The sequence below is a fragment of the Fonsecaea pedrosoi genome (genome assembly GCF_000835455.1).
Source record: "Fonsecaea pedrosoi CBS 271.37 unplaced genomic scaffold supercont1.8, whole genome shotgun sequence".
NCBI lineage: Eukaryota > Fungi > Ascomycota > Eurotiomycetes > Chaetothyriales > Herpotrichiellaceae > Fonsecaea > Fonsecaea pedrosoi.
In genome coordinates, this window is record NW_013550608.1 from 1,106,658 (window position 1) to 1,126,869 (window position 20,212).

The 20,212-nt window shown below is 53.7% G+C and overlaps 7 protein-coding genes across 7 annotated transcripts in view; all 7 read left to right on the forward strand.

Annotated features, from left to right (window-relative positions):
• Positions 1-473: 473 nt before the first annotated feature.
• Positions 474-3,426, forward strand: Z517_11712 (uncharacterized protein; the record flags this gene model as incomplete). Its single annotated transcript, XM_013423295.1, has 2 exons — positions 474-684; positions 746-3,426. The coding sequence occupies 2 exons, from the start codon at positions 474-476 to the stop codon at positions 3,424-3,426; spliced, it is 2,892 nt and encodes a 963-aa protein (XP_013278749.1).
• A 795-nt stretch (positions 3,427-4,221) lies between these two features.
• On the forward strand, positions 4,222-5,681 carry Z517_11713 (uncharacterized protein; the record flags this gene model as incomplete). Its single annotated transcript, XM_013423296.1, has 3 exons — positions 4,222-4,478; positions 4,595-4,704; positions 4,816-5,681. The coding sequence occupies 3 exons, from the start codon at positions 4,222-4,224 to the stop codon at positions 5,679-5,681; spliced, it is 1,233 nt and encodes a 410-aa protein (XP_013278750.1).
• A 914-nt stretch (positions 5,682-6,595) lies between these two features.
• Z517_11714 (uncharacterized protein) lies at positions 6,596-7,917 on the forward strand (the record flags this gene model as incomplete). The annotated part of the gene is made up of 2 exons (XM_013423297.1): positions 6,596-7,290; positions 7,365-7,917. 2 exons carry the CDS (start codon positions 6,596-6,598, stop codon positions 7,915-7,917), a joined length of 1,248 nt encoding a protein of 415 aa, XP_013278751.1.
• Positions 7,918-8,255: 338 nt separating this feature from the next.
• Positions 8,256-9,678, forward strand: Z517_11715 (uncharacterized protein; the record flags this gene model as incomplete). Its single annotated transcript, XM_013423298.1, has 2 exons — positions 8,256-8,671; positions 8,736-9,678. The coding sequence occupies 2 exons, from the start codon at positions 8,256-8,258 to the stop codon at positions 9,676-9,678; spliced, it is 1,359 nt and encodes a 452-aa protein (XP_013278752.1).
• Positions 9,679-11,278: 1,600 nt separating this feature from the next.
• Positions 11,279-12,260, forward strand: Z517_11716 (uncharacterized protein; the record flags this gene model as incomplete). Its single annotated transcript, XM_013423299.1, has 2 exons — positions 11,279-11,402; positions 11,467-12,260. The coding sequence occupies 2 exons, from the start codon at positions 11,279-11,281 to the stop codon at positions 12,258-12,260; spliced, it is 918 nt and encodes a 305-aa protein (XP_013278753.1).
• A 1,873-nt stretch (positions 12,261-14,133) lies between these two features.
• Positions 14,134-15,138, forward strand: Z517_11717 (2-deoxy-D-gluconate 3-dehydrogenase; the record flags this gene model as incomplete). Its single annotated transcript, XM_013423300.1, has 3 exons — positions 14,134-14,191; positions 14,293-14,366; positions 14,476-15,138. The coding sequence occupies 3 exons, from the start codon at positions 14,134-14,136 to the stop codon at positions 15,136-15,138; spliced, it is 795 nt and encodes a 264-aa protein (XP_013278754.1).
• Positions 15,139-17,914: 2,776 nt separating this feature from the next.
• Z517_11718 (uncharacterized protein) overlaps positions 17,915-20,212 on the forward strand; it is a gene marked incomplete at both ends in the record, with an annotated part of 3,434 nt that continues 1,136 nt past the window's right edge. Inside the window, 2 exons of the mRNA XM_013423301.1 lie at positions 17,915-19,206; positions 19,263-20,188. Coding sequence (XP_013278755.1) covers positions 17,915-19,206; positions 19,263-20,188 — 2,218 coding nt within the window. The remainder of the gene's footprint in view (positions 19,207-19,262; positions 20,189-20,212) is intronic.

A 20,212-nucleotide genomic window follows, 5' to 3' on the forward strand; every position in this document is an offset into this window, starting at 1 on the left:
ACTTAGGGAGACACAACCAGAGCACCCAAACTGGCACCTCCAGCAGCTCCCAGCACCAGCAACTTGCTGCCGGGGGAAGGGCGGGGTGCCACCCAGTCAAGCCAGTAGTACCCAACGACCATATCGCTCTTTGACCGCTTTGTCACCACAAGTTTGTCGGAGACCCCAACGAGGAAAAATCATCTCCAACAATCAAAAACCTCCTTGCGGATTGGTTCCGTCCTTCGTTCGTCTGTATCATCTGCGTCTATTTGCGCCCTGGGTCCTCGTTGTTGAGCTCGGTGCGGCCTTGGGATCAAGAACATGCCGCAGCTCGTGCGCCAATGACACCGGTACGGCGGCAGTCTAAGATTGATGGTTGGCCGCGATCCAGCAGATGACACTTCGCCCACATCCTCTGCTCCTCTTGCGCTCGGACCTCTCTACCAGCGACGATCCAAGCAATCCTCGACCCGGGCACGCAATACACAAACATGTCCGAAAATAAGCGCCCGCGCCTCGATTACCCTACTATTGCTCCCAGCAACAACGACCAAGCTGTGGCCGATCCGCCTGCCTCGTCTGATCATAGACGGCGCTCGAGCTCAGGCAAAGCCGAGGGTAAACGTCGTTTCGAGTGTAAATATGTTGGCTGTGGTCGAGATTACTCTCGCGCCGAGCACCTCTATCGCCATCAACTCAACCGTATGCATCTCGCGTCATTCTGGCTATCGTCGAGATTCTCAATCTGCTAACTTGAGCCCAGATAACCCGAAAGAGATCTACAAATGTGACTATCCAGGATGTCTCCGGACCTTTGTGCGCCAGGACCTCTGCATTCGCCATCGCGAAAGGCACGAGGTGAGGGGGCCCATGCCAAAGGGCCACGACCCTCATCGAGAGCCTCTGTCGCCTCGATCCTCGTACAGTGAAGAGCGCGCAGTGAGCCCGACTTCTCCTACCTTGAATAACATGTTTGCGACACCGAGACTAGACGCAGATAACCTTCAGTCACCCATCCTCAGCCGGCCATCCTTCTCCAGTGAACCGGCCCTAAAGCCAACAGATCTCCAAGCCATAATTCAACAGAATGGTTCCGAGGCGAAGGGAACGAGCGATCACGCAACATCGCACGCTTTCTCTTCGGGGGTCCCACTGCGGCATGATCTCAACGCCATTCTTCATCAGCCTGCTCAATCCGCGAACTACGTTCAAGCAGATCTGTCGTCAGATTCGTCCTTGACCGCCCGAGGACCGCAAGGCATGTCCGACAAGGTCTACGATAATCTTGACCCAGCCATCTTAAGCAAGACGCGGACGCATTCAAACAGCTCTAGAATCCCCACGGCTGCTGATTCACAGATGTCAGACAGGTCTTCGGCCACGTATACCATGCCCAACCTGGGGGATCAGCCATTTAACGATTCACCGGTTTCCGTCCGAGATGAATTTGCCGCCTGGCTCTTTGAAGACGCCGGCGGCTTTCACACCGCTCCATTCTCGATGAGCGCACAAGGGGGCATTGGGTTCGCCAATGGCGCCGAGATATTTGGCAGTGCGATGTATTCCAACTACTTTGCTGATCCGGCTTTGGACAATTCTTACCCTGGTCTCAGTCAGCAACGCCCAGTCGAAACGACGACCAAGGTACCCGAGCCCTCTGTGGACAGCACTATTCTGTCCCACACAAAACGCGCGTCGTTGATTTCGTTAATGGAACGCTTCCACGAAGGCGACAATCCGTTGGTGCGACGGCTGCGAGAAGAGATATTCCAAGGCAATCCCGACGCGGAGGAGCATGTTCTCAGCATTCGTTCTATGCAACACTACATCGGCTCGTACTGGTATCATTTCCACGCCCAAATGCCCATCCTACACCAGCCAACCTTTTCTGCCGACGACACCCACGAATATCTCCTCCTCGCGGTCATGGCCATTGGTGCCGCATTCCTCAACAAAGCCCATGGACGAGCGGTGACGGACGCTGCTGCGCGATTTGCCACCTTTATCGCCTGGCATTTACGTTGGCAAGTTTTTATGCATGGTGACTTTCATCCCCCGGCAAAGCTGTGGATTTTCCAGACGCTTTTGTTGCTTGAGGTATATGAGAAGATGAACGCAACTCGAATGCTGCACGAGCGATCCCACATTCATTATGCCACCACGATCAACTTGATGCGAAGAGGGACAGCTCTGATCGAGACGGCAAACCAGGATTCGTCTCGGATGCCTTCATCTCCTGAAGAGTGGTGGGGTCGCTGGATCACAGCAGAAGCCACTCGTCGCGCAGCTTATGCCGCATTCTATCTGGACGCACTTCACGCAGCCATGTTTGGCCACGCGGCAATGATGGTGGTGCATGAAATCCGACTCCCTCTCCCGTGCGACGATGCCCTGTGGTCGGCCACTTCCGCAGCCGAAGTTGGACGCGTTGAAGCTAGTTTGCATGCTAATGGGATCAAACCTACCACGTTCCTGGACGGGCTGAAAAAGACGCTGACAGGCCGCAAAGTTCGGACGAATAACTTTGGCAGAATCATCCTGATGGCTGGTCTTTTGTCTGTGTCGTGGCACATGAACCAGCGTGATCTTCAAGTGTCCAGTCTCGGCGTGTCTCAGACGATGGGTGTTCCAGACGGCTGGAGGACACCGCTGACGAAAGCGTTTGACTTTTGGAAGAAAGACTTTGACGAGAGCCTCGAACACATGCGCAGGGCGGCACTGCCCTGGCAAAAGAACGACAGTGCCCCTGGTCAAGAGGACATGGCGCAGACTGCAGAGATACTCCACCACCTGAGCCACATGGCAATGCATAGCGATGTCATGGATTGCCAGATCTTTGCGGGAATCAAGCGACTCTTTGGCAGGGTTGTGACCAATGGTGATTACGAGAGGGTCAAGTGCAAGCTTTTCGACTGGGCGAAGGGGCCGAGCGCGAGGGTTGCTGTCTATCATGCCCTGCAGCTACTCAGGTCAGTGATACTGCCGGGGAAAGGCGGCTCGAGAAGGTTGTACAACGCGCGCGACGATTATCTTATGATGAGACCTTGGATCCTGTACTTTGCCGCTCTCGTCGTCTGGTCCTACGGTTTTGCTCTTGATGGAGTGCTTCGGCCTTTCCCAAGCCTTTTGCAACCTGATTCATCGCCGGGGGCTGCTTCGGCGCGGTCTCACGGCTCCAATCAGTCGATGCTCAATATGGCGCATGACGGCAGCGAGTTTCAGGTTGAAGCTGTCATCAAGGACGCTCACGCTTTCCTGCAGACAGTCGGGGCGGTGAAATCCCCGCAACAGCTCGAGTCGATCAAGGATGGTCGGAACAATGTTGTCGGAGTGTTGGCGATCCTGGAGACGGCCTTTCGGGATTCAAGATGGGAGTTGCTGCACGAGGCAGCTGATCTTCTGCGGAATGCTATTGTCCTGCTGCGTGGTGCGAGTCGTCAATGATACGGGCGGAGGCCAGCGTTTTCGTAGATACTGTTTACATGAGCGGTTTTTGTACAATGTATTGTGTCGTGAGCAAGCCATCAACATGAAGCTATCCCCGAACCACGGTCTGTGAGAGAGAGGGAGTGGCACAAGCGTCTTATTTGATGATTCGTTTTGTCACGTTTACCATTGAGACTGGAACTCACACAGGGGGGGAAGGGAGAAGGGCGGGGGGAGAGGCACACGCTCAACCCCCACGAACTGCCAACAATACATGTACGGACGTGGGGGAAGCCCGTGCTGTTTCTTTCCCGTTCGCTCCCGGACGATCAACCGCCGAGTGCCAGCCAAACACACCACCCTGTCGGCCCTAGTGTCCCAATATGTCCCACTGTATCCCTTGTACGGCATCATTTCCGCCGACACCGGTTCACGAGGATGACAGGTCCAATGTCACCGACGGCAATTGAACGGTGTCTTATCGACATACTTGGCAGTCATGTATTGTTTGTATGTATGTACCTGGGGTATGTTACAATGGTACAATACATGCGGAGAGCCGGACCCATGCACGTTGACCCTTTTTCAAGGACCAGGTGTTTCGATCTTTTTTTTCCATATTGACACCACTGATTCTCGTTGTGGTTGGAGGTATATTCCTTTTACTAGGTATACAGTTACTTTGAGACAGGATCATCGATTGTTTGCTTTGACTGAGCTTCCGGCAAATTTGCCCTGCAAAGCAGACATTTCTCTTCTTTGCTGTTCCCCAATAGTTACATCTCTCTCAAACGCAATCACTTATTCGCAGGGATGGCCTCCAGCCAGCTAAGTTCCCTCGGGGGCACCCCCAACGGGCAACAACGCCCAGCCGTGCCCAACACGCGGCCGCCAGGGGCCAAAATCAAGAGCATCGAGTACTTCCGCGTCAAGCCGCGGTGGCTGTTTGTCAAGATCTGCGACGACCGCGGACTCCACGGCTGGGGCGAGGCCACGCTCGAGGGCCACACGCGGGCCGTCGAGGGCGCGCTCGACGAGATCATCGAGCGTATCGTCGGGTACGAGGCCGAGTAAGTCACTTACCATGTCTGTGGGATCTCCTTTTTTTTGAGGGAGAATGAGTATATATGTGTAAGGCGGGCTACTGACTGGGAGGCAAATGGTGTGTTATCCTGCCTGTGGTTAGTGACATTGAACATATCTGGCAGACGGTATGGCGCCTGGGGTTTTATCGTGGAGGGCCGGTCTTTATGTCTGCGCTGTCGGGGATTGATATTGCTCTGTGGGATCTGAAAGGTGAGGCGAGTCCAGGGGAGTTTCGGAGACAAGATATGTGCCGCTGGGCCCCAGGGAGGTCAAGGGGAAATATTGAAAGGTCGGTCTGCTAACAAAAACGAAAATCCACAGGTCGGAGACTGAATGTCCCCGTCCACCAACTCCTGGGCGGCAAGGTCCGCAACAAGGTCCAGGTCTACGCGTGGATCGGCGGCGACACGTTCGCCGACATTGAAGGAGCCGCAAAAGCGCGCATCGCGCAGGGTCTGAAGTGCATCAAGATGAACGCCACGGGGCCCGTCAACTGGCTCGACTCGCCTTCCGTCCTGGACGCGACGATCGAGCGGCTCAAGATCGTCAAGGGGCTCGGACTCGACGCCGGCCTCGACTTCCACGGCCGCCTACACAAGCCCATGGCCAAGCAGCTGGCCAAGGCGCTGGAGCCGTACCGGCCCCTGTTCATCGAGGAGCCCCTGCTGGTCGAGCACCCGGAGGCGCTCAAGCAGCTGGCCGCGAGCACGACGGTGCCGATCGCGTTCGGCGAGCGCCTCTACTCGCGCTGGGACGTCAAGCGGTTCCTCGAGGACGCCAGCGTCGACATCCTCCAGCCGGACATCGCCCACGCGGGCGGCATCTCCGAGACCCGCCGCATCGCCGCCCTGGCCGAGACGTACGACGTCGCCGTCGCCCCGCACTGTCCGCTGGGGCCCCTCGCCCTCGCCGCCAGCATGCAGGTCGCCCTGTGCTCCCCCAACTTTGTCATCCAGGAAATGTCCCTCGGCATGCACTACAACGTCGAGGCCGGAGAGGAGGATCTCAACACCTACCTCGTCGACCCGGCCGTCTTTGCCATCCGCGACGGCTACGTCGACGCCCTCACGGGGCCCGGACTGGGCATCGAGATTGACGAGGCCGTCGTCCGCAGAATCGCCCAGTCTACCGGCCATTGGCAGTGTAAAGAGTTTTATGGGCCCGATGGGTCGATCCGGGAGTGGTAGGCCCCTTGGCACGGTGAGCTTGGGGAGGGGAGGGGGGGAGGGGGGAGAGAAGAGATGGGAATGAAGATGGTGATGCAGATACCAACCGTCCACTGTTTTCTCGTGCTTGACTTTACCTGCCCCGTGTTAAGGTGTGGTGAGAAGTGGGAGGGAAGGAAATGTTAAAAAAGAGAGCATATCTTGATATACTGATCTCAACTTGTCTATTACCCCTGGCTCCTGTCCCGTCGTACAGGGAACCTCTGATCTGGGGTATGTGGGCATGGGGGAAAGGGGGGGGGGGGGCCGAGAACAGAGCGTCGGTGTCTACGCCGCTCGACCCCGTGTGTGCTGTGTGGTGCCTCTCTGGAGGATTCTCAACCGATAGGATCGAATCCTTCTCTTTCTTCCTCCCATCCCCTCTTCTGCTCTAGCGGGGAGGGAGCATGGATTGCACTTGTACGATGCACATTGTTGTGTATCTGACGGTGTTCACAGGGAGTTGTTGTTCCGCACGAGGCCTCCAAGGAATACATATCTCGGCAAGTACTCGGATTTACCTCTGAACGTGGGCCAGTGGCTCTACCCCACACAGGCAGTGATCAATACCGCCCCGTATGCATACCTAGCCATGTCTTGTAATACCCGCAGGGGGCAGGGTTTCAAATATCCAGAACCTCGTACCTATCTAGTCGCGTCCCAAGTTAAAGACATATGCTTGCAAACATACAAGTCTTGATGATGTTATGCTGCAAGTCAGCACTACGTATGTGTCGTGGTCCCCTATTCAAATACGAAACAAGGGGGGATTTGTCGTCGGTGAAACACTCACATCGGGGGCCCCGCGTGTTTCAGGATCTCGAGCCTGAGATGGACTTGCACGACTTCAGTCATTGTTTCGACACTTGCTTGCCTTCTCTCGATATCCACGCAAGATGAGGCTCGATGGGATCTCGTTATGTCTTCTTACCCGGTTTGTTGCGCTTGTCACCGCGAGTGAGTCCCCAACCTCGTTAAGCGGGACGATCGTCGATTCTTCCACAGAGCAGGGGAGGGAGAGCGAAAGCCCGTACTTTCCCTGGACGCATCGACCCATCTGCTCGGAGCACCTCAGCGAAGCGGGAGACGAATTCTGCGTCTACACAAACGCGTCCTTCAGCAACGGACGCGGCATCTCCATCTTCACCACGCCCGCAATCGCGCACGAGTTTGCGTCTCTGCCACCGTTCCAAGATGCCGCGGCACTGTCCTCCAGGGGCATCAACCCCGAGACAGAGGCGGAAGATCGGCCCTGGTACACGGCGTCCATCCCCGGCAAGGGAATCGGCATGCTGGCGTCGCGGCCGCTCAAACGTGGCGATCTGATCACGGCGTATACGCCCGCGCTTGTCGCACATATCGGCGACCTCGTCTTCTCAGAGGATCGGGAGAGATTGCTGAAGTTGGCTATCGATCAACTACCCCCGGCAAGTCGAGATGCCTATCTCGACCTGGCCAAGATTTACGATGAGCCGGAGGTCGTGGCTCAAGATGTGTTGAAGGCGAATGGATTCGACATGAAGATTGGGGGGTTGTTGCATCCGGCTGTGTTTCCAGAGGCCGCGAGATACAACCATGCCTGTGACCCCAAGTATGTTTGCTGGATATTCTATCACCTCCCATTATTGTGACCTCCGAGTATATAGCTGACTAACGCTTTGATAGCGCGCAATACTTCCTCTCGACCGACCTGTTGACACACTACGTCCATGCCGTGCGCCCCATCGAAAGGGACGAGGAAATCACAATCTCGTACGCGCCGCCTCTCCGCCTCCACGCCGACCGGCAGCAATTCTTCAAGTCTGTCTTCCACTTCACGTGTTCTTGTCGACGCTGCTCACCGGACTCCCACAACAGCCCCCGCACGGTACGAGACTCGGACAAGGCCACCCAAGACATCGTCAACCTGCAGTGGCAGCTCTCCCGACCCGACCCGACCGCCGGCGTCAGAGAAGCCGAAACGCTCGTCGACCTCTACAAAGCCGAGGGACTGGAAGGGTTTCTGGACGACGCGTACGGTCACGCCGCACTGGCGTATAGTCGCGTCGGCAGCGCGAGAGGGGCCAAGAAGTATGCCAGGTTGGCGGTCGAGGCCGCGTGGTTCAAGTACGGGTTTGACGGGGAAGGCATGGACAAGGTCAGGGAGTGGGAGAGCATCGCGAGGGATCCTACGGCTCATGCGAGTTGGAGGAGTGCGATCAGGAAGACGGAATTATAGTAGAATTTAATGTGAAAAAGGCAGAGAATTTTGAGCACCACGACGCTCCCTTCCTTCTTGCTTACTATTGAAAATGTCTGCGCCACAAAATAGGAGGCGGTGAGGGGCAAGGGGGGAAAGAGGCTGAGCTCACGTGCTAGCCTTCCACTATTCCTAATCCGTCCTTGCATGCCCTGCCACGTTGTCGTCCTCTTTAACCGCCAGCATCATCGCTGCGGTCATCATCGTTGAGATGTTTTTAATCATGTCTACACCATTGACGGGAATGAGAACAAGGCCAGGCCTGACGTCCCTCCACCAGTCTGCCACTGGCCTTGTTCGAAGCGCTCCGAACAAAAATGCCGATTGAACCGCTAACTATCACCGTGGCATGCTCCACCCTGATCTCGAACGTCGGAAAGGCCTCTGTGCAGATCTACTCGTTTGTGTCTAGGGTGCGAGATGCGCATCGAGATCTCGACGCTGTCCTGAAGGAACTGTCGTCCCTAGGCCTCTGTTTGGAAACGCTCCGGAACGACGCCATGGTCACCTCCAAGCGCGTACCTCAACCCCTCGAGAACCGGGTTCTTCTCGTCCTGGTCAACACGGCCGAAGTCGTCAAGGAGATGCGCGAGATGTTGGACAACTTGTCCTCGGACAGGTTCGGCAATCAGATGAAATGGGCCATCTACGGGCAAAGCGACATGAACAAGCTCAGAAGCCGGTTGGAGTCTCACAAGGCCGCGCTGGAGATAGCTCTGGCCCTGTTGACTTTGTGAGTGGGCCTTTTTTACAGGTTTCTCTTTTATTGAGTGTTGCCATCCGCTTACAGACTCCAGATCTCTCACCACGGCCATCAAGGATGATACAAGCAGTATCCGTCGGAATGTCAAGGAAACTGTCGTAGGTCTGGACCAGATTGTCCAAGTCCTAGCGGCGTTGCCAGAACGTGTTGCCGCCCAGTTACAAGTGGGCGCATTGAATGAAGCAGCCATCGTCGACACTATCAGACCAGCTCTGCAGGAATTGACAGCACCAGAAGCCCCAGTGGAAAACTCTGCCCGGACCCTCGAAAGTCTTTTTCCTCCTCCACCCATGAATGCGGAAGATCAAACCCCAAGCAACTTGGATGCAGCCGCGGCCGTACAGTCCAGCAGCCCTGCGTTGGCTGTTGTGGCTGCCGAGTCTTCAGGCCAGCCAGTCAACAGCACCCAGGACCAGGAATCTCGGTCTCCAAAATGGCGGAATGACAACTCGCATTCAAAGCTTCAACCGCCGCCACCGTTTGAGCAGGTAGCGGTTGATAAGGAGCCTGATGCGCCGGAAGAGTGGGTATCGAGGATAGACAGGCTGGCCCGCAGATTGGAGCAGGAGAAAAGGGCACGTCAGCGGAATAAAGAGGAGCGTTCGGGACGACGGGCGGGAAAATCAACCCTTCGCGAAGATGAAGTGTTGAAATGGGACGACTCCTTGCGGCCTCGGATGACAACAAATTTCCCCGGCGCTCCCGTTCGAAAGAGGACTGGCCATCCGCCTCTGGGTATGTCGCAATTCCCGGACGTCGACGACGACGACCATGACAACCGGCAAGCACCTGGGCTCTTCGAATCTATGCAGCGCAAGGCTCTGAGTGGAGACAACCAGGTAGAGCACGGCGAAGAACGACCACGACTTCAAGAGGACGACAAGGACAACGACAAGCAACCACGTCAGTTTTTCTTCCCAAGTTTCTTTTCCGGCCCAAGTCCCAGGCCTATGGAGAAACCAGAGAAATGGACATAGATCAAAAGTGAATTCCTGCGCCCCCGTGCAGTCACGCCCCCACGGTCAGTTAGAGACACTGACAAGTTGGCAACAGGTGAGGTACGACGAGGGGCAAACATGAAAAAGCGACCGAAGGCGTATCCGGAAAAGGACAGGCCGTATGAAATAATTTGGCCAGAAGAGACAGCACATCAGCCATTTTCATCGGGCAGTTTTGGGGGATTTAGGGACTATGTTGTGCTGATTGATGACTCGAATCCGCTCCTCTTGGCCGTGACTTGTGTGTGTTCGTGGAGGTGGACTGTGGACTGTGGACTGTGGACTGTGGACTGTGGACTGTGGTTTGTTGCGGAATTGCCACTGAGGGAATCGGACATGATGCGTACGACAATGGCATCGTACAGCTTGGGATTATTATGGCGATATATGGGGTTATCTAAAGTCATCATGTGGCTTTTTCTGTCGAGAATCCAGTGAAAGCAGAAAAGGACAGCTTTGGGGGGCTATGTAAATATATATAGAATGCCCGAACAATCATCCTACACGACTTTTCGCCGACTATTATCCCGCTGCTTTGCTCCCCCGTTTACGACTATTTAGTCGACTCACTCCCTCGTCCGCTCCCTTCCCCTCCCTTCCTCTCTCTTCTGCTCCCTCACGACCCTGGTCCGCTCCTACCGTGCTCCCTCCCTTACCAGTGAGGGTCCCGTTCGGGCTCTAGTCTCACAGGCGCCAATATTGCGCATACCTAACCTTGTGGCAACTTTACTCGATCATATCTACGACAGCCCATTTCAGCCCTGATTAGAGAGGTGGGATGTCTGAGAGGATGTCCTGCTACGTTGCTGGACCGGGTTAACTGAATCCCCCAGTTCTGTAAGTCAATATTTCTCTTTCTCTTTCTCTTTCACTGCACCTCTCTTCCTTTCCCTCTCCTCTCTTCCTCTCTGTCAGGGACGGGAACGGGGAGACTATTTCGAGAGGGTTCGAAAGTGTGCAAGGGGTTGAAAAGTCCTTGATATTGCTATCTTAATGGACGGTAAGCTAGAAGACGGGAAATAAAAAGTTCGAAGGGTAGTTCGGGCTCTTTCGAGATCCATGTACCCTTCCAAGTGGAGCATTCCTGATAGCTGAATGTCACGAATCTGACCTGGCCCAATGAATGCTCACATACGATCGTAATAGTCTTCAATTTGAGGCCTTTGAAGCGTCACAATGCCTCGAGCAATAGGGGATTCAGAGATTCAAGGCATCTGGAGAGCCCCCAAAGACTATTCGAAAGTAGGCACTCGGAACGGAATAACTATCTTTGAACCAATTAGGAGCTGCCGTTAGATGAGTAATCAAGCAACGGGAGTGGACTCACCCAGGACTCACCCAGGACTCATGGGTCGATTCATTGGTATTCGCTTAACAAGCAAGGAGTAGGAGTCGCATCCTGACAACGCTGAGTTTTGTCTTGAGCGGCGTTGAGTGGATACACGTGTATCCATGTGACGTATAGCCCTAGTGACCTGTGGACGACCTGGGCTTAGGAATACTTAATCAATCAGGCTTCTCCACGCAACTTCAAGACTGCGCAACCTCCCGCAATGGACAATGTAACTTGGAAGCCAGAATGACGGCCAAAGACTACGAGGTAAAGCTCGATCTGTCGAAGTTGGGAAGTGTGTCGCGCACCATCCGAAAGGAATCGATCCAGGAAGGGGACAAGGTCGAAGTTAAATATAGCTGGGTGAGAGGTTCGTTGTAACCCGGTTTTCCTGCCAGCCTGGCTGATGCACTACACTTCTAAACATCTACTAGGGTCAAAAACACAATCATCGATCGTTTTCATCGCCGTGTTGCCTGGAAAATGGTCTCTATATTCTCGACACAAAGGTATCTCCATGTTCACGAACACAACTCCAGGTAGCCCCTTTCCTGGTATTGAGAGCATGAACGACATACGTGGAAACCGGCGATGGGTACTCGGAGTGTTTCGGGGCATTTCTTTACCACCCAAAGAGAAGGATTTCACGAAGAATGCCAAGTACTTTGAGTGCCCAGGAGACCTGCGGCACATCGATACTTCTGAATTCGAAGCGTGGCAAGCGGTCGGTGTGACGACTTTGGGCGACAATCAAATAGATTTATTGAGTATTGCACCCACGTCTTTCCCCGAATCCGTTAGTTTGATGATGCTGACGTCTCATCTAGAGTCGCAATTGTGGCATCATTGGAGCAGCGGATACTATGACGAAAGACTCTGGAATAGTCAAAATTTCGTTGTATACCTTGCAGTTCTTATTCTGGAAGAGAGCTCCCGACAGGAAAATTTCCAGGCGCTTCATAGCCTCCACTGGACTCTATGGTGGAAACAGGAACACAAGATGGCATATATGATGACCCGAAGACACCTCACAGCAATGGCCGGAATGACCATATTTGGGATTGCTACCTTTGGACTTGGTGCTGTAGGTAGTTGGGCTTATGGAGGTTATGGAATTGTTGAGGCTTCTTTGGCATTCGGGGCTCGTGGAGCTAGACTTAAACATCTAGTCGAGCAGGAGCAATTTTCAATGCTGAGAGGCCTACTCGAGGGTGATGAAAGTGAGTGAGAGGACTGTCATGGTGTCAAAGTCGAGCTGAGGAAAACACCGCAGCCAAGCTCCACATCCAGTTGTTGCCAAGTCGTTCATCATTACCTAGTATTTATCATCACATTTATTTGTTCAGCAAGGTCCCATTTTCATGAGGAACCAACCGTTTGAAGGCGTGAAGCGACCAAGTTGACGAAAGGTTGGTTGATTGACTATCTAAGTTGGGCTGGTTGGTTGGCAGCGCGCAACAGGGTTTTGAGGTGCGCGAACGAATCACGTGACAGCAGAGGCACGTGCCTGTGATTTACGGAGGACTTGGTGCTTACTCGAAAAGTCTGGTCTCATGCCAAAGTTGTTCGACGTCTTTATAACGAACGCTTCACAGCCTTGGCAGGCTCGCAATCACATGCCTGTGGCGCAATATTTCATTGCATGCAGAGGAGCAGCAGGACATCTGAACCTTTGCAAAGTGGCTCCGGAGACACTTGCTGCGGAGGTAAGATCCAGTCTGTAGCTCAACTTGAGAAAGCTCCCATTGCAACTTTGAGTACTCGGTACACTGCATTTTCAAATAATCTGCACCTGTCTCAGTGAGACCTCAAGTACCTCGTAGACATTCAGACGAATTGTTTGACATTCAAGCTTGCCAGTTGGAGCAGCCCTGGATCCACTTGTCGATTCCAACTTGCAACAACTGATGTACTGTAATAAATGTGTCTTCGGTGAAACCTTTTCGGGCCCTACTCCTTGGACAAGATGAGGAATTATCCACTGCCTATACTCCCTTTCATAAACGGTGGGAACAGGAACGCAGCTTGACTATGTTGGACCTCCAAATCCCTTGGCGGCTCTCACAAAGCCCTCGGTGAGCGCTTTGGCACCCCAAATTGACCCCTGGTTGCCAAAATGGCCTCCTTATGGGCTCGAAGTCGACCCTGAGAGCCCCAACGGGCCTCTAGATTCTTGGAGTTGGGCAGGGCGCCACAAGATGCAGGCAGCAGGCTTAGCTGAAACGAACGAGGGTACGAGGTACAGCTGAGCAACTGTAGCCGAGGGTCCAAAGGGGACCTCTGAGCCCGAACTGTCTTCCGCAGTTTGGCATCAGGGCAAGCTCTTTGTGGCTCGCGTAGTGCTCGGGCGGCCTTCCCCCGTGCTCTGCCGTGACTCCCTCGATGCTCTCCCGTGCTCGGCCAGGCTCCCCCAATGCTCCATCACGTACGCGATTAAAGCGGCTTCGCTCCGTTTCCTGAATGCAATTGTTCATGGAAAGAAGCACAGGTCGGGGTGTATATAAAGTATATATATATATATATACCTCTCTCTCTGATAAGTGGTAAATGGTCAGAATATCGGTAGAGTGACAAGACCACCGTTTTCAAGACGGTACGGTGTTGATTGAAGACTCGGAAGAGGAAGGGAGGACGATCCAAGTCCGCACCTTGGGTGGATCGGGCACGAGCACAGCCCATGGGGTAAGATACATACGACGCAGGAGTACATACATACCGGGTAAGTACGTGGGACCTTGTAAGTGTGTTCTCAGTGGCGTTGGCTTACCCCCGCGGGGGTTTGTCGATCTCTGGAGACGGAGGAGGGGGGAGTTGGAGGAGAAGCAAGGGTGGTACAGTAGTACTGGCTAGCGAACAGCAGACGAATGAGTGAGGGAGGAAGGAGTGCGAAACACACCACGTTTTTGGAACTTGTCGTCGTCCATACCTAGAGGGATTAGATAGATAGAGGGAAGAGAGCCACTAATGACATACCATACTCGGTTGGTACTGTGAAGGTGTCATAACAGACACGCACGAGAGAGAGAGAGAGAGAGAGAGAGAACCCCCCGCAGCGAATATTCAAGCCTACAAGGCTGAACGAAAGGGGGAGGTTAACCGCCATGGCCCTCACTTTTCCGGCCATGTTCTCGCTCGAGAACAGGACCGCCGTCGTCACAGGTACGCCACGTCAGGTTCAGGTAGATACGGACTCTGAGAAAAGACTCCCTACATACCGATCTAGCTCATCGATCGACATGCTGACTCTGGGAATACATCAGGCGCGACGAGAGGCATCGGAGCCGCAATGGCTGTGGCCCTGGCAGAGGCTGGGGCTGACATCGTTTTGGTCCAGGTATGGACAGACCCCCGACACACTGAGGACGGCGAGGGTTGCTCAATGGAACATCTACCTGTCCGTCTGTCTATTCATCTATCTATATCTCTGATACCTCAAGAAATAGAGAGACGACACCAACACGACGACAAAAACCGCCATCGAGGCCCTCGGCCGCAAAGCCTCCATCTACACGGCCGACCTGGCCTCACAGTCCGAGGTTTCCAGCCTCGCGCCCAAAATCCTCAACGAAGGCGGCCACGACGTGTCCATCCTGGTGACGTGCGCGGGGATCCAGCGACGGCATCCCGCGCACGAATTCCCCCTCGCGGACTGGGACGAGGTCGTCCAGGTGAACCTGCGGAGTGTCTTCACCCTGTGCCGCGACTTTGGGGCGTACATGCTCACGCGACCTCTCCCGACGGGTGGTGGGAGAAGGGGCTCCATCGTCAACATCGCCAGCCTGGTCAGCTTCTCCGGCGGGCTGACCGTCCCGGCCTACGCGGCCGCCAAGGGCGGCATCGCCCAGCTCACAAAGGCCCTCAGCAACGAGTGGGCCGGTCGCGGGGTCAACGTCAACGCCATCGCGCCGGGTTACATCCACACGGACATGAACGAGGCGCTCATCAACGATGAGACCCGCGCCAGACAGATCCTCGAGCGCATCCCCATGGGTCGGTGGGGGACGCCGGACGATTTCAAGGGCGTGGTCGTCTGGTTGGCCAGTCCGGCGAGTGCGTACGTCTCGGGCCATGTGCTCGTTGTGGATGGGGGGTGGATGGGGAGGTAGGTAGGTAAGACACTACCTTACCTAGGTCCTCAAGGGTGGCGTTGTGTGTCAGAGGAATCAAAGGGTAGGGCTATTGGAGTGATTGACAGAGAGGGAGGGTATGACATGACAAAAGGCTGCTTTACTCATGAGATCTGGCCTGAGGAGAAAGCTGCACGGCGGACCCTTATGAAAAGGACAAGCAGGTAGGTAGATGTTTGCAGCGAGTATCCACGAGTCCTTGTCCGTAGCAATGTGATCATTTACGCTTTTCGCTTCTCGCTTCAAGGCTTACCACTACTACACCCCATCCAATCTGTCACTGCTGAGGACAAGACATGACGAGACAACAACAGTAACATACATCCCGACGTGCCAAGAAGCCCTATGTGCCTTGATCTAGACAAAATCAGTTGTCTGACAGCGACTTAATACTTCAGGAACCATTGCCCCACTGCAACTAATAAAATAAGGAATGGACCTAAATTGGGTCCATTGGGGAGCTCGCCATTCGAAAGCGTTGTTGGTCTGACTGTATGTAACTCATTTCACTCCTGCAGTCCTAGATACTGGTATTTGTAACTTTTACTTTTATGCTTTGCTTAACAATAGAGCGAAAACATAATCCCAGAACAAAATACAACCGTTATTTCTGGATATTTAGCTCGTTATGAATACTGCGTCCTCTGCAATCCACAACCTCTTGGAGGAGAACTCTGGCAAGGCCTCTCCCTAGCGACCTAAAGACTCAGACTAGAACGCTGAACTAGGTCCATATGGACCTCCGAACATACTCGGCGTGGTTTATTGCGTTAGGTTATGATTCAAAGACGTGGCAATAGCTGCGCATGCCCGAGCTATCGATCTCTTGAATAGCCTGCTGCAGCTCTCCCTGTCATCTACGCTTTCTTGGAGCCTGATCGGAAACTGGTAGAGAAAGTTTGCCCTCGGTTGGAACTTGACCTCCAGCGCCTGGTCCAGAGGTCGCGATCCCCGTCGTCTCCTGTGTCGACTGTTGCTCTATGATGTCCCGGTAGCACATCACTCGGGGCAGTCCCTACCACTTTCGATTTGGTGGATACGCGCAATTTTTTTTTTCTCACAATTCTGAAGAAATAGTTGTTGGCTTCGGTCTCGTAACAGACTGCTCTCGGTCAACGCCCGCTCGGCGGCGTTAATGGCTTTTTGCATTCTATGCTGGCTTAGCTCGCTCACATGGTGGGATTCACCTTCAACCAGGCGCCGGGGCGCTGCAAATCCCTCGGATGCCACGGGTGTGGCCTGTATTTCGTCGGCCGGAAAGAACTGAGTTTGTTAAGGTGTAATGTATGCTGGAATCTGATCCATTTTCGGTCCTGTAATGGTGGCAAGGACACGATCCGGGGTCAAACGGGAAGAGGCCGACCTTTCTCCAAATAGAAACAATGTTAAACTCGGTAAAAGCGGCTTACCGGGCTCGGCTATACAATAATGTAAAGTGCTGCTTGCCAACTGTTCCAGCTCCTCCGCGGTACAGTTACTCGACTTATTCTCGATATGCTATCTTAAGCGGGCTAAAGATGCCGACGTCGAGCGGCTGGAGTTTACGAGAAGTATAATATTGTGATGGAAACAAAACTCGAGTAGCTCAGCGGATTCATGGGTGGTAAAGCCATCATTGATCAAAACTCGGGGTTTACCACAGGCTCGGGAGCGGGTTTGAGGTTCAAACACGTCCTTGATCCACGATAGACTGATATGTCTATCGGTATATCCTTTGGGTGGACACGCAAAGTGCCAATCAGGCGTGGGATGGGTGGTCCAGACACTACGGTGGGTCGATGCAGGCCAGATAATCAAGGGCGGGAGGGCAGTTCCTGTCGCAGACACACATTCTATAGCAGTAACGAGAACGCGTTATACTCCGGTGCCTCGATGGCGGCGCGTGTCCTCGCTGTGCACTAACATTTTGACAGTCGTAGCGTAACCGGGGAGCACGCCTATCTCATCCATATTGTACACGTTCTCGGGAGTGATATCAGGGTTAGCTAGCTCTTTGCCAATGATGTCGAACCAGTGTTTGACCTTGTCATATATATTCTCGTTAGCTCTCATCCGGTCAATGCCTTTAAGCCTTCGGGCCTGCAGTTCTGGATGACGTGAGTAAAGTGCTTGGGGATAGTTCTTGCCGAGAGGTTGCGCTCTATCGGTTTGTCTGTGTCGAGTACGGGGTGCCACGACGCTGCCTGATAACTAGTGCCAATCTTCACAAGGCTTTAACGGGCAGGGGAAAACCGTCGTCTGCACATCGTAAAACATAGGCGACTAGCGCCTTCTCTTCCTGTGGTGTGAGGTACTGTTGATTGATGGCTTCCTTCCGCCTTGCAAACGTTTCAGTCGAACTGCTCGGGAGTGTAGAGGGGTGAGGGTTGCTCGACGAGGGCAGGTTAGTCGCTCTTCTTGACGAAAACCGATCGTCTCCGGTCGTGGTGGTCAAATTCATCATTTGGCGCTCGACAGTGGCTTCAGAGAAGCTCGATATTTACTGTAATGGAACGATGCCCCGGGTAGATGTACCATGGTAAAGGCCACGGTTACAAGCTGAGCATTTTCGGAACGGAACAGTTTTACACCGGTAACTGCGCCCTCTTGTGCGACGTGGACAGGCGCAGTCAAACTGTTTAACCCGTAAGGCTGGCAGTGACGATGTTGAGTTCCACCATTCCCATGCTCACGCATTGTAACTTACTAGGTCTTGTTAATTTCTTGCAACAACGTCACACCTCGCAGCCCGCGAGCAGACTTCGAGGACAACATCATGGGCGACCCACTATCCGTTACCGCTAGCGTGGCTGGCCTATTGTCTCTCGGCTTACACAGTACAGAGTACCTTTACAAGTACTACACCGCGTGCCGAGATCAACATCAGGATCTCGCCAAAATTGCAGACCAACTCGGTAACCTCCTCGAATCCGTCCAAGTTATCGACGAGATTGTGCGCAACCGCACCTGGCGGCCCAACGAGCAGTCAATCCTACAATGTATTGAAAATTCTATCACTCATAGTGAAGAGGCTATAAAAGGGTTACAGCGTGAAGTCGACAAATTCAAAAATGAGCCCAATAACGACTGGAAAAAGAAGGTAGTGTCCGTTGGGCGACGGGCGGCGTATCCATTCAAGAGGAGCACATTAGAAGATCTCGGCGACGATGTGAGCGAGTTTCGTGGCAACTTGTCAATCGCGCTACAGGCGCTTCAGCTGAAAGAGCATCAGAATACACAAGGCGACATCGAGGAGGTCAACGCTATCGTCAAGGACATACAGGCACGAAGTGTCAGTGCCGATCTGCGGCAGTGGCTGAGTGCACCTGATGCAACAGTCAACTTCAATGTCGCAGTTGCCAAACGACACGCGAGCACTGGGCAGTGGTTGGTCCAAGGTCCCGCCTATACCACATGGCTACAGCAGGGCAATTCATTTCTGTGGCTGTATGGCTTCGCTGGCTGTGGAAAGTCCGTACTGTGCTCGACGGCGATCCAGCACGCCTTTCGCCGCCGACAATCGTCCGCCGACAGTGCGGCCGCCTTCTTCTTCTTCGACTTTAGAGACGAGTCGAAACAAGATGCGTCTGCGGCGCTACGAGCATTGCTATTCCAGCTCTGTGGACAGATTCCCGGTCTGGAGGCAGACTTGACCCGCCTGAAAAATTCATCTAATCATAGCACTCCACCGGTACAGGTCTTCCTGGAATATTTGCGACAAGGCGTGGCCCGGTGTCGCCACGTCTATATTCTACTTGATGCCTTAGACGAGAGTCCTGCGGGCAACTCGCGCCTCGAAGTCCTATCGCTGATAGAGACCATGCGACAATGGCAGCTGCTGGGCTTGCACTTGTTAGTCACCAGTCGGGACGCCTCCGATATCCGAGCATATCTACAGTTTCCGGCACTCCCCGCGGGCGTAGAGCATATCGCGATGAAAAACGACAGTGTCCAGGAAGATATCTCGCGATTTGTGTCATTTCAAGTTGACTACGACCGTGAACTTCAGCACTGGGGTGACCATCGAAAGAAGATCAAGAGCTATCTGGTCTCGCATGCGGATGGAGTGTAAGTAGTTCACCATGTTTGTCCATTCCCACGTACAAGAGCTGACTGATGTGCAGATTTCGTTGGGTCGAATGCCAACTTGAGCCGCTGCGGCAGTGTCCTCTAACTGAGTATCATCTAGAAGAGTGTCTGCGAGAACTGCCAGAGTCTCTTGACGAGACGTACGAGCGGATGCTCTGTGGCATCAAGTTCAAGAAGGACGCGCAACGAATCCTGTCCCTCCTGTGTCATGCATCGCGGCCGTTGTCGATCGATGAGGTCATTGAGGCTCTCGCTGTCGACATTGACAACCGTGGGTGCTATAATCCAAGGAGGAGAAGCACTGGCGGTGCTGACCACCTCACTCGAATTTGTCCTGGACTCATTGAGATCAGCCTGGATACATTGGGTACACAGGGAGTCCGGATTGCTCATTTCTCGGTCCAAGAGTTCCTACTCTCTGACCGCATTCGAAAAGGTCGAGCGGCCGATTTCGCTTTGTCAGGCCTATCGCAGCATGGGCGGATCAGCAAAACTTGTCTACTGTATCTCCAACACGATGAATTCTTGCAACAGAATTTGAGTCCAGATCTCGTGAGACAATATGCCTTTGCAAAATATGCTGCGGAGCATTGGCACCACCATTATCGCCAAGCTGACGGCCAATGTACCCGACAGTTGTCAGAGATGGTTCGCAATCTGTTGATGACGCGCTGTACGAAAGAACGTTGGCTTCGGCTAGGCGATCCAGATACACCATGGTCAACTGACGTGGATTACTCCACAGTCGCTCAAAGTTATCCTTCGGCAACATACTATGCTTCTCTTCTTGGCCAAGACGAAGTGTTGATGTTTATTCTATCTATATCTACAGCAGATGTCAACGTACAAGGAGGCCGTTATGGTAACGCACTACAGGCGGCATCAGCGCGTGGCCACGAGAAGGTAGTACAGATACTGCTCGAGAAGGGTGCCGATGTCAACGCACAAGGAGGCGATTATGGTAACGCACTACAGGCGGCATCAG